At 26.6% G+C, this 13722-nt stretch overlaps 3 protein-coding genes and 1 long non-coding RNA gene across 4 annotated transcripts; 2 read left to right on the top strand and 2 right to left on the bottom strand.

Moving 5' to 3' along the window:
* The first annotated feature begins 419 nt into the window (after positions 1-419).
* On the top strand, positions 420-6412 carry brun (trafficking protein particle complex subunit brun). The gene is made up of 10 exons (XM_075822516.1): positions 420-519; positions 797-926; positions 1002-1345; positions 1409-2677; positions 2748-2888; positions 3005-4717; positions 4807-4949; positions 5076-5530; positions 5609-5850; positions 5920-6412. Exons 2-10 carry the CDS (start codon positions 857-859, stop codon positions 6160-6162), a joined length of 4620 nt encoding a protein of 1539 aa, XP_075678631.1. The 5' UTR covers positions 420-519; positions 797-856; the 3' UTR covers positions 6163-6412.
* A 681-nt stretch (positions 6413-7093) lies between these two features.
* Positions 7094-12733, top strand: LOC113795595 (ceramide synthase 6-like). Its single transcript, XM_027345789.2, has 10 exons — positions 7094-7615; positions 9428-9630; positions 9834-9957; positions 10037-10149; positions 10244-10301; positions 10392-10442; positions 10513-10605; positions 10667-10795; positions 10865-11128; positions 11211-12733. Exons 2-10 carry the CDS (start codon positions 9458-9460, stop codon positions 11427-11429), a joined length of 1224 nt encoding a protein of 407 aa, XP_027201590.2. The 5' UTR covers positions 7094-7615; positions 9428-9457; the 3' UTR covers positions 11430-12733.
* On the bottom strand, positions 7115-9436 carry LOC142645669 (uncharacterized). Its single transcript, XR_012846742.1, has 4 exons — positions 8595-9436; positions 8081-8520; positions 7851-8020; positions 7115-7757 (listed from the first exon to the last, which is right to left on the bottom strand). It is a non-coding gene; the product is annotated as an uncharacterized LOC142645669 (long non-coding RNA).
* Positions 12699-13679, bottom strand: LOC113795566 (uncharacterized). The gene is made up of 4 exons (XM_027345755.2): positions 13366-13679; positions 13218-13287; positions 13019-13143; positions 12699-12951 (listed from the first exon to the last, which is right to left on the bottom strand). Exons 1-4 carry the CDS (start codon positions 13564-13566, stop codon positions 12700-12702), a joined length of 648 nt encoding a protein of 215 aa, XP_027201556.2. The 5' UTR covers positions 13567-13679; the 3' UTR covers position 12699.
* Between the last annotated feature and the right edge of the window lie 43 nt (positions 13680-13722).

Below are 13722 nucleotides of genomic sequence, written 5' to 3'. Positions count from 1 at the left end.
CAAATGTACTTTGTAACCTATATATTAAATATAAAAATTTTTCAATTTGACAAAGAAAATTTTTGAAGTGCTGATAATAAATTGAGAACAAATTGACTGTGATTTCTAAGAAGTAAGAATTGGTAAAATAATCCTCAAAAAAATTTTGATTGATTGATTGGATAATCCAGATAAAAAAATCCATCAATCAATCAAGCGGACATATGTTGGAGAGTCAAATTTTTTCTGTTTGTAAATTTTTCTTTTTCCTATTCTGATTTCTCTTATCAATGATAACATATGTTTTGAAGTGGTGATAAATGAAAGTTATTTTTCAAAAAAAAGAAAGAAAAAATCCTAATCTAATTAAGGATTATATTTCCAATCAAAAAATTTTATGACGCGGGTGTCGATGATAATGATGATTTACAATCAACCATCATCATTATCATCATTGCTTTTTTTGCATCAATTCAATATTAATTATGATTTTTAAGCTTACCTTATTGGACGTTGGTTTTTGATGATTTTATTGGACAGGTAATTATTTTTTTAATTAGGTTGTTTTTTTTTGGTTGGTAATTATGAATTTTAAAAATTCCGAAGTTCAAGGATTTTCGAACGATTTTTTTTTCAAAAAAAAAGATTCTAATTTCTGTAAAGATTTTCTATCCAAAACGATTTACAGGGAAATTTTCCATAGTACAAATGTTGATTTTTATACACCCATCGATTTTTGTTTTGTTTTTGTTTTTTTTTTCGATTTAATTCAATTTTTCTGTAATTCAGCTTTTCTAATTAATTATGTAAAATTCAGAAAAACTTTAGAATAATTTTAAAGAATTTACAACCAACCAAACAAACGAATAAATCAATCATGAGCGTTCCTGATTATGATCAATTCAGTGAAGATCATCAATCGTTGTTGATTGTTGTCAAACCGATCGGTATGTTTTTTTCTTGTTTTCTTTTTTTTGGTTTTCATGGTGAATAATTAAATTTCCATTTTTGATAATTACAAGGTCCACAAATGAATCAACAATTATTCGATTTAATATATAAAAATATAATCAAATTAAATGAATTAAAAATATTGAATAATAAAATTAATGGATTCGAACGGCAAATACGTATACGTTATAAACAATCATATTCAATTGATAATAATGATTGGGGTGATTTTCAAGCACATCGTAAATTAATTGGCCTGATAACCATAGCACAATCATTTAATAAAAATGAAATTGAATCCATAAGTGAATTACATAAAACAATTCATGATACCTATACAAATACATTGTTTGATTCGAAATGTTTTATTATACAAAATTTACAATCGAATGATGAATCAATCGATGAATCGAAGGTTTGTATCCGAGGGAACAACAAAATTTTCGATTTTTTCATTTTTGTTTTTGTCCTTTTGTAGCCAGGCGATCAAACATCGAATGAAATTGTTGATGAACCTTCAATCAATGGTGATAATGATGATAGAAAAATTACCGAAACAACAACAACAACAAATTCAGCCAACAATTTAGCTAATAATGAAATTGATCCAATACTTGATTTTGATATTGGTGGACAACTTTATATTACATCTGATCATACTTGTTTTACAAGTCGTGTAAATCGTTTATCATCATCATCATCATCGTCTGCATCATCCATATCTTCGAAAAATTCTCAATCGAATCTTTCAACACCAACCAAATCAAAATCAAATGATAAAATTTTAGTGGAATCAAAAGATAATTATTCATTACCACCGATAATCAATGATAATGATGGTGATAATATGATTCTCAACGATAATTCTCAACGTAATCGTCAACGTACACATTCTCGTAATAAATCATTGGATTCAAAATTGTTATCAATAACAAACGATGATTCTCGTGTTTCACATTTATCATCAAATGATTTGGCACAGCAAACAACATCGACATCGGCGACACATAAACGCGCACATTCTTCATCGACAACATCGTTGTCCCCGCCATTATCATCGTCTAACTGTGATCCATCAATCAGCCATCAGCATCATTCATCTGCAAATGAATTTATTCAATTTGAATCAAATGAACAATGTTGTCAAGAAATTCAATTGAAAACAAAAGATTTTTTAAATGGTCTGTTTTGGACACTGGAATCAAAACGTTTAGATAAAACAAGAGAAAAAAAAGATAAAATACCATTATTAATGGCACCATGTGAAAAAAAAGATTTAATTGGTTTAGATACGGATACACGTTCGTTTCGTAGAAAATGTTTGGGTCGTATGCAAAAACATATTGCCGATCTTTCATTGATGACCGGTTTACCGCAAGAATCATTTTTAAATTATATAACCGCTATTGAATATCTTAAAGGTGTTAATGATAAACTGTGGCTTGCATCAGCATATGAAGGACTTTGTTCAGCATCATTAGTGTTATTATTTCCAAAACGTTGGCAGTATATTCATAAACTTCGACATGAATATTCATTCAATTCAAATGGATTAATTAATGATTTATTATCTCGAAAAGATTATGAAATAGCGCGTACTGAATTAGGTCGATCAATGAAACAAATTGCATTAGAAGATTCCCAGATTGATCAACAAATCATAACAAATAAAATATTAATAAAAAGTATACTTACGTTTGATCAATTTTATGATAAATATAAAGAAGCTGCTTCTAATTATGCATTGGTAATTGATTGATTTTTCGTTTTTTTCGAGTTATCTTTTCATTTTTCATTTTTTTTCGCATAAATTTTAGTATCGTGGTGCGGCTGTCATTGAATTTGAATGTAGTTTTAAAGCGGCAAAAACATTAACATTTTTTCGCCGTTATTTAAAAGCATCGGATTTCATACAGAATGCTGTATTTATATCATTAAATCAATCGATTGAAGATCAGGTAAATTTTTTTTTTTGATTTCGAATTTGATTGTTTGTTTCCTTTTGAATATCGATTAATCGATTGTTTCCTTCATTACTTTCCTACCTACCTACTTACCTTTCCTGTCAAAATAGATCGAACGTTTACTTCGTATTTCACAACTATACGAAACGATTGGTTTTTATCGAAAAGCAGCATTTTTTAAACGTTTTGCAGCATTAAAAACTGTTTCACAAGCAAAAAATTTAGATTGGGAAAAATGTTATTTTCTTCTATTACCTGCATTGTATGGTTATGGTTTAACATTGAATCCAAATGAATATGATGAACGTTTAAAATGTGGTAATATAAATTGGTCAGCCATACATGTACAATTATTACAAGAAATTATAACTACATCATTAAAAATGCAAAATGAAACATTAGCAATTCGTCATTTAAGTTTTATGTTACAATGTTTATTTACAAATATAACAGCTAATCAACGACAAGAATTTGCAACAAAATTATCATCATTATCAACGAAATGTGGTGAAGGTTCACCTGTACCATTAAGATTAACAAACGGTGTAACGATACCATCGGTAAATTTTACTAAATTTCCAACGGTTGTTTATTTTAAAATTGAACCATTAAAACCGTATCTAAAACTTTATAAACTACGATATAATCATAATGATAATGATGAAGAAACTGAATATAAATATTCTGGACCATTCATATATACACCATTACAATTGAATCGATCACCCGAAAGAAATAGTTATAAAAATGCAAATTCTGTTACGAAAATGAATTTTTATTGGTCTGAAGGTCATATTGGTTCAATATCATTAAGTTTACATAATTATCTACCGATTGAATTGAATATAACATCAATAATAATGATGACTGATGGTGTTGTATTCGAACCAAAACATGATACATCATTAAAAATACAACCAAATTCAACATGTACAAATATTTCATTGACCGGTATACCTCGGTCATCCGGTATATTAGATATACTTGGTTATAAAATTCATACACTTGGTATAAAATCAGATTGTCATTTGAAACAATTACCGAATGCAAAAAAATTAAAATTACCATCAAAATTTACTGTTGAAATTGTACAACGTTTACCATTAATGTGTGCACAATGTACAAATGCTATGGATTTAAATGATGATATTTGTTTGGCTAAAGGAATTAATATTATTAACAACAATATTAAAGATATGTTCCCGGATTGTTATATTGGTAATTCAAATTTTATTTCCCTGTTTGAAGGTCAACAAAAAAATTATCGTATAAAATTGACCAATATCAGTACGAATATGGATGAATTGATTGATTTGATTAATATGAAAATTATCTATCCAAAACAACAAAATCATCATCATCGAAATAAGCAAAAGAAACAGAAGAAAAATTTTCATCTAGAAAAAAATCTTATCGATATTGAATGGGATATTGAAAGGATTGAAAATCAATTACCATTTGGTCCTGGTTTATCAATTGAATTTGATATAAAATTATCGGCTAAAGGTGATTTTATACTGGCGGCTAAATCGTTAAATAATGATCAAAATGATGTTAAAAGCAATAAATTTACAAATATTAATGAATCTGGTATTCAACAACAACAACAACAACCGACAACAACAATAAAAAAACAACAATTATTAGGTTCGAAAAAATTGGCCAATTTTATTAATGAACTGCAATCATCAAGAAAAAGTTCAAATGATCTTTCATCAACAACAACAATGTTGATGGCCAATAACAACAACAACAACAACAATTTTGTAACAAACAAAATGGATGATGAAATGGATTTTTCGGATGAAATTTCACAACCAAAAGTAAATATTGTTTTGTTTTTGTTTGTTTGTTCATTTCAAATATGGTTAATGGTTTCGGTTTTGTTTTTTCTTTCCCCTTTTTTAACTAGCTTGTTGAATTATGTTTACAATTAGAATATAGTGGTGGACCGGGATTAAATTCTGGATTTTGTCGTCGTGTAAATATTTATTTTATTATTGAAATTAAATCATCAATTCTAATTACACATTGGGATGTTATACAAGCTGAACAGTAAGTGTTAATTTTTGTTTCTTCATTTTTCCAACATTGATGTAACATGATCGTTTTAATGCATTTTTTGAACTTTTTTTTAACTCTTTGCTTTCCTTTTTCCCTTTCCCCTTCACTCATATATAGAATGGATGAATGTTATTTAGTATTCGATACATTGAATGCAACCGAACAAGAAATTAATCTAAATTATTCAACGAATAAAGAAATGTTAATTGAACCAAAAGAAAAATGTCGTATACCTGTACCAATTAAGCGTTGTCCATTAAATCTTGCCAATAATGATGATAATAATGATGATTGTAAACTAATTCAAAAATCATTATTACAAAATCATCATCATAGTAATAAATCAACAACAACCACGACAACAAAAAATATTGATTTTTTAACAAATATTTTTCCAACTGATGAAAAATTAGAAGCAATATTATTAAAATGTAAACAACATTTATTAAAACAAATTAATTTACGTTGGATAATGCAAAATAATGATCATGATGATGGTATAGTGTTTGTTGAAAAAGTACCATATTCTAATGAATTACTTAAATCATTGCTGATACCGCCAATACAAAGTGGTAAGGTTTTTTTTTTGAATTTAACCCTTCATTTGATTCATCATTTTAACCCTTTTCTTCCGTATTTTTTTCATACAGAAATTCAATTAAATTCCACTATATTTCGTAGTTCATTTGGTGAAATAAATGGCCTTAAAACTGGTGAACAATTATCAATTCAAATTAATTTATTAAATAATTCGGATACAAATTTAAAATTACTACGTTTATATTTGGTTTATTATCAAGATTATCAGAATGTTTCGCTGACAAATAAACATAATTATAATATTAATGATAAAATAATTATTAATGGTTGTGAATCATTATGTATTAATGAGGTAATTTTGTAATTTATTCCATAGAAAAAAATTTTTTACTAATTACAAAAAATTATCTTATTTTTACAGTTACAAACAAAAAAATCCTATCAACATAATTGTGGTCTAATATTTTTATATTCAGGTGTTTATAAATTAGAAATTTGCTGTTTACCTGATGAAAAATATCAACAAATTTTAATGAAAAAAGGAAATGTTCGTTTTAATAACAACCAAAACGGTGATGATGATAATGATAATGGTGATCTAGATAATCAACATAATTCATTATTCAAATGTTTGCATACGATTGAAATAACTGTTGATGATTGAATCGAATTGCAACAACAACAAAATACTCTTCCAATAATAATAATAATAATGTGATAATCAATCAAAAAAAAAAATTACGATATTTATAATCTCTATGTTTAGCTATAGATTTTGATGAAAGATAAGACACTTAATCGATAAATAAAATATTTGTAATAATAAAAAAAATAATGATACAAATCAATGTTTCTCTTTTTATATCTAAAAAAATTTTTATTTAACACACACTTATCCTTATTTTGATTGATAATTGGAATTCATTTCAAAAAAAAAAAAAAAAAATGTTTGTTTTGAAATATTTCAAGTACGTTGTTGTTGTTAACAAAAGTACTGATCAAAACAGAAATGAACTGAACTTTTGCTGTATAAGTTGAAATATACTTACTTGACAAATGAAAAAAAAAAACAAATTAACTTTTGATTTCAAAACGAATGAAAATAAAAAATTTTTTTACAAAAGATACATATCTTGAATGATATTATCAACCATAGTTTCAATCATATCTCGATCAAATTTTCTTTGAATTTCTTATCATCATTTTTTCATCTTTGAATTTTTTTCTTTTATCAAACACACGGATAAGATTGGGATAAAGAAAAGAGAAACAAACACGCGCGCCAATATTGATTATTTTCAAAAAAAAATTTCAAAAATTTTTTGAATTTTTTTTTCCTCGAACAAAACTGAAAATTCGAATGTTTTTGCCGTATGCACCATTGGGGTATGCTGCTATCACTTCCACTATCACCACCACTATTATCAAATCCAAAAAAAAAATTCGCCCAAAGACCACGCCATAATCATATTTCTATACCATCATACATACTACTACTACCACATTCGGTAGCCAATATTGATGATATAACAGGCCATAGTGTATTATACCTGCAACCCATATATCAGCAGTTTTTTAAAACAGGATGCCTCTATATATATTCAGTCTTGGCTATATTTGTGTATTGTGGACCCACGTTTTTATCATTATTATTTAACCGTGGTGGTGTGTTTTTTTTTTCGTTGATTAGTGAATGCTGCTGCCAACCATAAACACGAGATAGAGAGAGAGAAAAATTGCAATCAGTTTTGTGATTTTCAATCATCATCATCATTATCATTTCAACAACAAAAATCCAAAGTAAACCGTTCGTTTGTTTGTTGTTGTTGAGAATTGACGAAAAAAAAAATGGAAAGATAAAACTTTTTTTGTTCAAAGTTTTTTTTTTGGTTGTTGATTTGTTGTGAATAAACCAAAAAAGGCCATCAAAGTTTTGAAATTCTTCGAGTTCCAGTTTCATTTAATCGTCTTATATCACCACCACCACCAACATCAGCATCTTTGAAATTCATACGGTTTTATTATCATCACCATCACCACCGACAACAATAACATCATTATCACCATTTTAGTTGTGTTTCAATGTGATAAACCTCGAAACATCAATCAAATAACCGGTAATTTTGTTTTGTTTCTTTCTGTTGTTGTTTTGCTCGCTCTATTTTTTTTTTTTTTTTTTTTTGAAAATCAAACGGGGAAAAAAACGACGACGACATTTCGTGATGAATCAATGATTTTTTTTCCATACCTAGTGTTTAACTGGAAACAAAACAAAACAGAAAAAATCGTGATCACATTGTTTTTTCTTTCCTGAATATCACCTATTTTTTGTTTTTGTTTTTTGTTACTTACCCGAGTAAAACATTTTATCATCATCATTTCGCCTATGTTGAAACCATCATCCATATATCAATTTTCAATATTTTAAGAAAATATTATTATTATTTCGGGTTTGATATGATTCATTTTTCGATGATGATGATTCATTGTTTTGGGTTTTGGGTTTTGCTAATTTTTACACACTTAAACGAGATTAAATTTCTGTTGAGATTAAATCAAATTACGACAAAATATTTAATTACTTATCGATCATTTTTCTTGATCCTATCGTTTTTCTCTTTCAATATTGATTTTGTTTTTTGTTTTTGTTTTTTTTTCTGCCGTTAATTGAATGGAAAAAAATGCCAGTGAACTTGGCTGATCATACAGATGCGCTGTTTGTTAATGTTGATTGTAATTTTTTTAAACAAATAGGAAAAAAAGGATGATGTTAAATGATCAGATCATTTCCTATACAAGTTAAGTGATGCTTGCGTTGTTGATTGCACTTGTTGACAATTTGCCAAAAAATTTTTTTTAAAATTTTGATGATTGAAATGAGATATATTTACAATGTAAAATCTTCTTTGGTTGTTTACAGAAAGACAGGCACATCGATAATGAAAAATTTTCTGTTTTTCAAAATTGAATTTTTTCCCGTTGCAAATGGAATGATGGATGTGACTGATTGTTTACGGTAACCCTTATTTTGTTTTAATTGAAAAAAAAGTTAAATTTAAAATTATAAAATGAGAAAAAACAAAAATTCATAATTACTCGATGATGAACTGGATTTTCTTTCATTTTGAAACGAGTTTTCTTTCCGGATTTCCAAGCCATTTTCATTCATTCGTTCGTTTGTTAGTTGTTTTTTTCACCTAAATATTAATGATGATCGATTTAAATTTGATCGATCGATCGATTATTGATCAATGATTGATGATCTTTTAAATTGGTTTTTTGTTTTTTGTTTTTGAAATGGAAATTTCGGTATGAAATGGATGATTGAATATGACAGGTTTCAATAATTTTCGTTCAAAACATTCGATCAATCGAATGTTTTGTTTGTTTATTATCAAAAAAAAATGTTACTATTTTGAGATTTTTTGGCCGATTCGATCGAAATTGATTCGAATCCAATTTTCTGTTTTTTGCTGGTCTGGTTTGTTTTTCGATGATTGACATTTCTGGAACTATAACAAGAAAAACTTTGAAATATTTTGTTTTTGATTGAGTTTTTTGTTGGAAAACAAAGTTTGTTTTTGCTGTTGTTGATTTCACTCACTAACTCTATCTTTTTGTTTTTGTTTTTTGTTTTTTTTCTCTTTTTCACCCACCTCGGTCCCTCATTACATCATTATATACACAGTATTTCGACTTCGAATAATCGAAGAAAAAACAACAACAACAATATTGGAAAAAATTCAAATCAAATTAAAATCAATCAATCGAAAATAAAAACAAGATAATGTTGACCATAATGATGATATTTTTCAATGTGATTCATTGATTCAAGTTTTTTTTTGTTGTAAAATACCATTTTTTTCGCCTGAAAATAACGAAATATTATTCTAAAGAAGAATTGTTGTTTTTTTTTTTGATTCTTGAAGAAAACTTTATCGAAACCTAACAACAACAAAATGATGAAAACATTCGAAAAATTTCGTCTAGCATTTTGGAATGAAGATATTTGGACACCACCAAATGCAACATGGCAATTATATGAACAAAATGATTATCGTCATTTTAATGATCTTTATTATTCAGCATATACGGCTATTATTTTAATTATAATACGTATAATTTTTAATCGGTATGTATCATTATTTTTATAATAATAACCGCTAAATCAAACATTACAAACACACCCAAAAGAAAAATATAATAATGTTTGCGGTTATTAATTTTATGTCATATGAATGGGTGTTTTCCTTGGTTTTTTGTTTCGTAAATAAGGTCTATAATTTGATCATCAAAAATTTCTGTTTTTTTCTTTTCTTTTTCTGTCATTTTCAGTTTTATATTCATACCATTGGGTATTTGGTTAGGTTTACCACCAAAACGACCAAATCCACCAACAGCTAATAAAACATTGGAAGAAACATATCGTCAAACAAGAGGAAAATTATCCAATGAACAAGTAGGTGTTTGATAGATAGATATTTGAATCTTCTTCTGTTTTTTTGGAATTTTCATTTCAATTTTTTTGTTTTGTTTAGCTTTTAGGATTATGTAAACAATTGGATTGTAATGAACGGAAAATTCAAAGATGGATGCGATTACGTTCAGCACAAAGTAAACCGACAATTTTATCCAAATTCACTGAAAGCGCGTATGTGTTTATTTATCTATTCTATTTTATTCATCGACGATTCAAATTTCCTATTAAATTACCTTACCTTACCTTTTTTCATTCATTAATCCAGGTGGAGATGTTTATTTTATTGTACAATGTTTATCTATGGTCTTATTGTATTATGGAATGTAAGTTTGTTTTTTGTTTTTGTTTTCCAAACAATTTTTTTTCTTTGAAAAATAACAACATTATCCATTGATTTTTTTTATATATCATAGAAACCATGGATGTGGGATTCAGTTTATTGTTTTCTTGATTATCCACATCATGTAAGTAATTTTTGCCTTGATAAAAGTGAGAATTATTCATTTTTTTGTTGTTGTTTTTGTTTCATTTTAGTTTGTTTCAACTGAAGAATGGTGGTATTATAATATTGAATCCGCTTTCTACTTATCATTATTATTTTCACAATTTGTTGATGTTCAACGAAAGGTTAATATAATATTTTATTGATTTTGATCGATAATTTGATCATTTATTTTTTTTTGGACAGGATTTTTGGGTAATGTTTGTTCATCATGTTGTAACATTATGTTTGTTAAGTTTTTCATGGGCATGTAATCTAATTCGTATCGGTACACTTGTATTAGTTATACATGATTTTGCTGATATTCCACTTGAGGTAATTTGATTGATTGATTGATTTTATTTTCAAATTAACTTATCTAATTTGTTTATTGTTTGAAAAAAGGGCGCCAAAATGATGGCCTATGTAAAAAAACAACATATAGCCGATATTGTATTTAATGTATTTGCATTATGTTGGATTATATCACGAATTGGTTTATTACCATATCGTATTATATATTATTCATCATATATTGCTGTCGGTTTGGTTCCTATGTTTCCAGCATATTATATATTTAATTCATTATTAATTGCTTTACAAATATTACATATTATTTGGACTTATTTTATTATTCGTGTTGCTATACAAGCTTGGAATAATAATGGTGTATGTAATTTTTTCACTCTTCCCCCTTACCTAATCAATCAATCGATCCATATTGAATTTTTTTCTTGTTTTTCATTAACAGATCAAAGATATTCGTTCTGATGATGAAGATGAAGAAGATTTTCTTGAAGTAGCTGATGATGATGATGATGATAAATTCATTTTTAATGATAATAATGATGATAATAATAAAACAAAATCAAAAAATAATGGTAATACTCATCTAAGATCAATAAATAAATTGAATAATGATCATCATCAAACCAAAATATATTCGAATGGATTAAATAAATCGAAATGATTGCCGAATAATGAAAACATTGAATGAATAAATCGAATGATGATTATTATTCCTGCAAAACAAAAGCTTGATTCGAATTAAACAAATTTCTATAGGCACCCCTCTCATCTAAAGATTTTTTTCATTTTCATTTCTTATTTTTACCTAAACCTGATGATGATATTTTAATTTTTTTTTTGGTAAAAACAAAAATGTGGATCCATCCATGATAAATATAATTATCCAAAAAAAACTAACCAATTTTACTCACATTTATATAATAATAATAATATAATAATGATTCCACTTGTCAATCAATCAATCGAATGTTTGTTTTTTCTTTTTGCTTTTCTTCTGTCTCTAATTATTATTGATTTTTTACAAAAAAAAACAAAAAAAATGAAGAACCTTTGTTTTGAAATTTTTTTTTTTGACGATTTTGTCTTCTTCTTTGTTGGTGAAACGATTTGATAAATAAAAGTATATGATTTTCGTTTTTTATCTTTGGATTTTCATTTGATAATGATAATCGTCGATTATGATACACAACCAACCATCATACGCATACAATCGATTGGCATTGACCATAAAATCAATTTTGATTTTTTTGATTTGATTCGATTTGATGATAAAGGTGATTTGATTATTATTTTTTGATGACGATGGTGATGAATAGGAAGAAGTATGTCAATGATATGGCATGATTGAAATCGAAAATGATGATCATTATCATCGCCATCAACAACAATTTCTATAACATGCTTGATGATTTCACTTGAATTTTTTTTACTCAAATTGAATCATCATCAACAACAACATCGTCATAACTAACAATGGCATCAAACAATAAATATTTTCAATCATCATTATTATTGTTTTCATTAATAATTCTTTATCGAATAACTTTAATTCAAAATGTTTCAATATCGATGACAATACCGTTGATGATGATTAACGATAACGATACGATAATGGCAACGACAATAATACCGGAACGATTCGAATTTGATCATTTCAATGATGATGATGATGATGTGGATGATGAACGAATCGAATTTAATATCGATACTATCGATGATGATGATGATGATTCGAATCTGATTATCATTGATGATCCAACAACTATCGATGATGAAGATCAACATCATTTAATCTGTTATATTCAATTGATTACATTTTTAATTTCATTTATTTTATTTTCAATTTGTTTTTTTATTTATAAATATAAATCCAAATCCAAATCGATATCAATATGATTTTTTTTAGGATTTGTTTGCTCAAAAATTATAATTTATGAATAAATTTTCATTTCATTTTCTCTTTGATTACGAAATTGTATAATAAAATTATAGATAATCTTTAAACAATCCAAGCATGGTAATGTATGTATGAATAATGGAATCAAATTCATTTGTTCGGTATAAATTCGATTGGCTTGATCATTATTTGATTGATGATGATCGATGGTGGTATATTCCGAATCTCGTAATACTAAATGTCGAATATCAACCGGTATGGCAATCAGATAGAAAATTACTTTTTGCTATTTGACAAAAATTGAACAAAAAAAGGGGGTTAAACATCAAATTGGAAGCAAAAACCAAACAAACCATTGTAATAGCTTCATTAATTATCACATTATTTGTATTGATAAAAATACAGTTGGATTTTTTTTGAAATAGATATTTTTTTTCATATTCAATACCTTGAAAATTATCAAATAAAATGACTGATTCTGGTGTAAAAATTGATTGAAATTGAAAATTAAGAATCATATGATGAATCAATCAATCAATCAAACAAACAAACCTTCAACAACCGGCTGAAAAATGTAAATCAACGTTATGAATGTTATGATCAGAATGGTGAATAGTGAGAGCTAAAATATGTCGAATAACGAAGGGAAAACCAAGAAAAATTTCATTTTAGTGAAATCAAATAATCGTTTGATAATTACCGTTAAATTTTGTTGTTGAAATAGCCATAAATTAATGATAATAAATATCAAAAAAATGATGAAAAAAATTCTACGAAACCATAAACATTTATATCGTTTGATTGTCAATTTATAATGTTGATTTTCATTGAAAAATTTTTCCACCTTTAAATTGATTATTTCATTGGAATAATTACGAAAATCATTACTGAAAATGATCATTTTTTATCAAACAAGAAGAAAAATGGTTTATTTTTTGGAAATTTTGAAAAAAAAAATTTTCTCATCGAACATTCACATGATTTTTTGTTTGAAAAAAAAGCAACAATCCCAATCCGTTCATAAATGACGGATTGAAATTTTTTTAAATAAATAAAT

This window comes from Dermatophagoides pteronyssinus, unplaced genomic scaffold (genome assembly GCF_027571235.1).
Source record: "Dermatophagoides pteronyssinus isolate colony J.1.1.1.1 unplaced genomic scaffold, Derpt_VIB-CSIC_2022.12 sq0018, whole genome shotgun sequence".
Lineage (NCBI taxonomy): Eukaryota > Metazoa > Arthropoda > Arachnida > Sarcoptiformes > Pyroglyphidae > Dermatophagoides > Dermatophagoides pteronyssinus.
The sequence above is the reverse complement of the archived record's forward strand: the minus strand, read 5'-3'. Positions and strand labels throughout refer to the sequence as shown.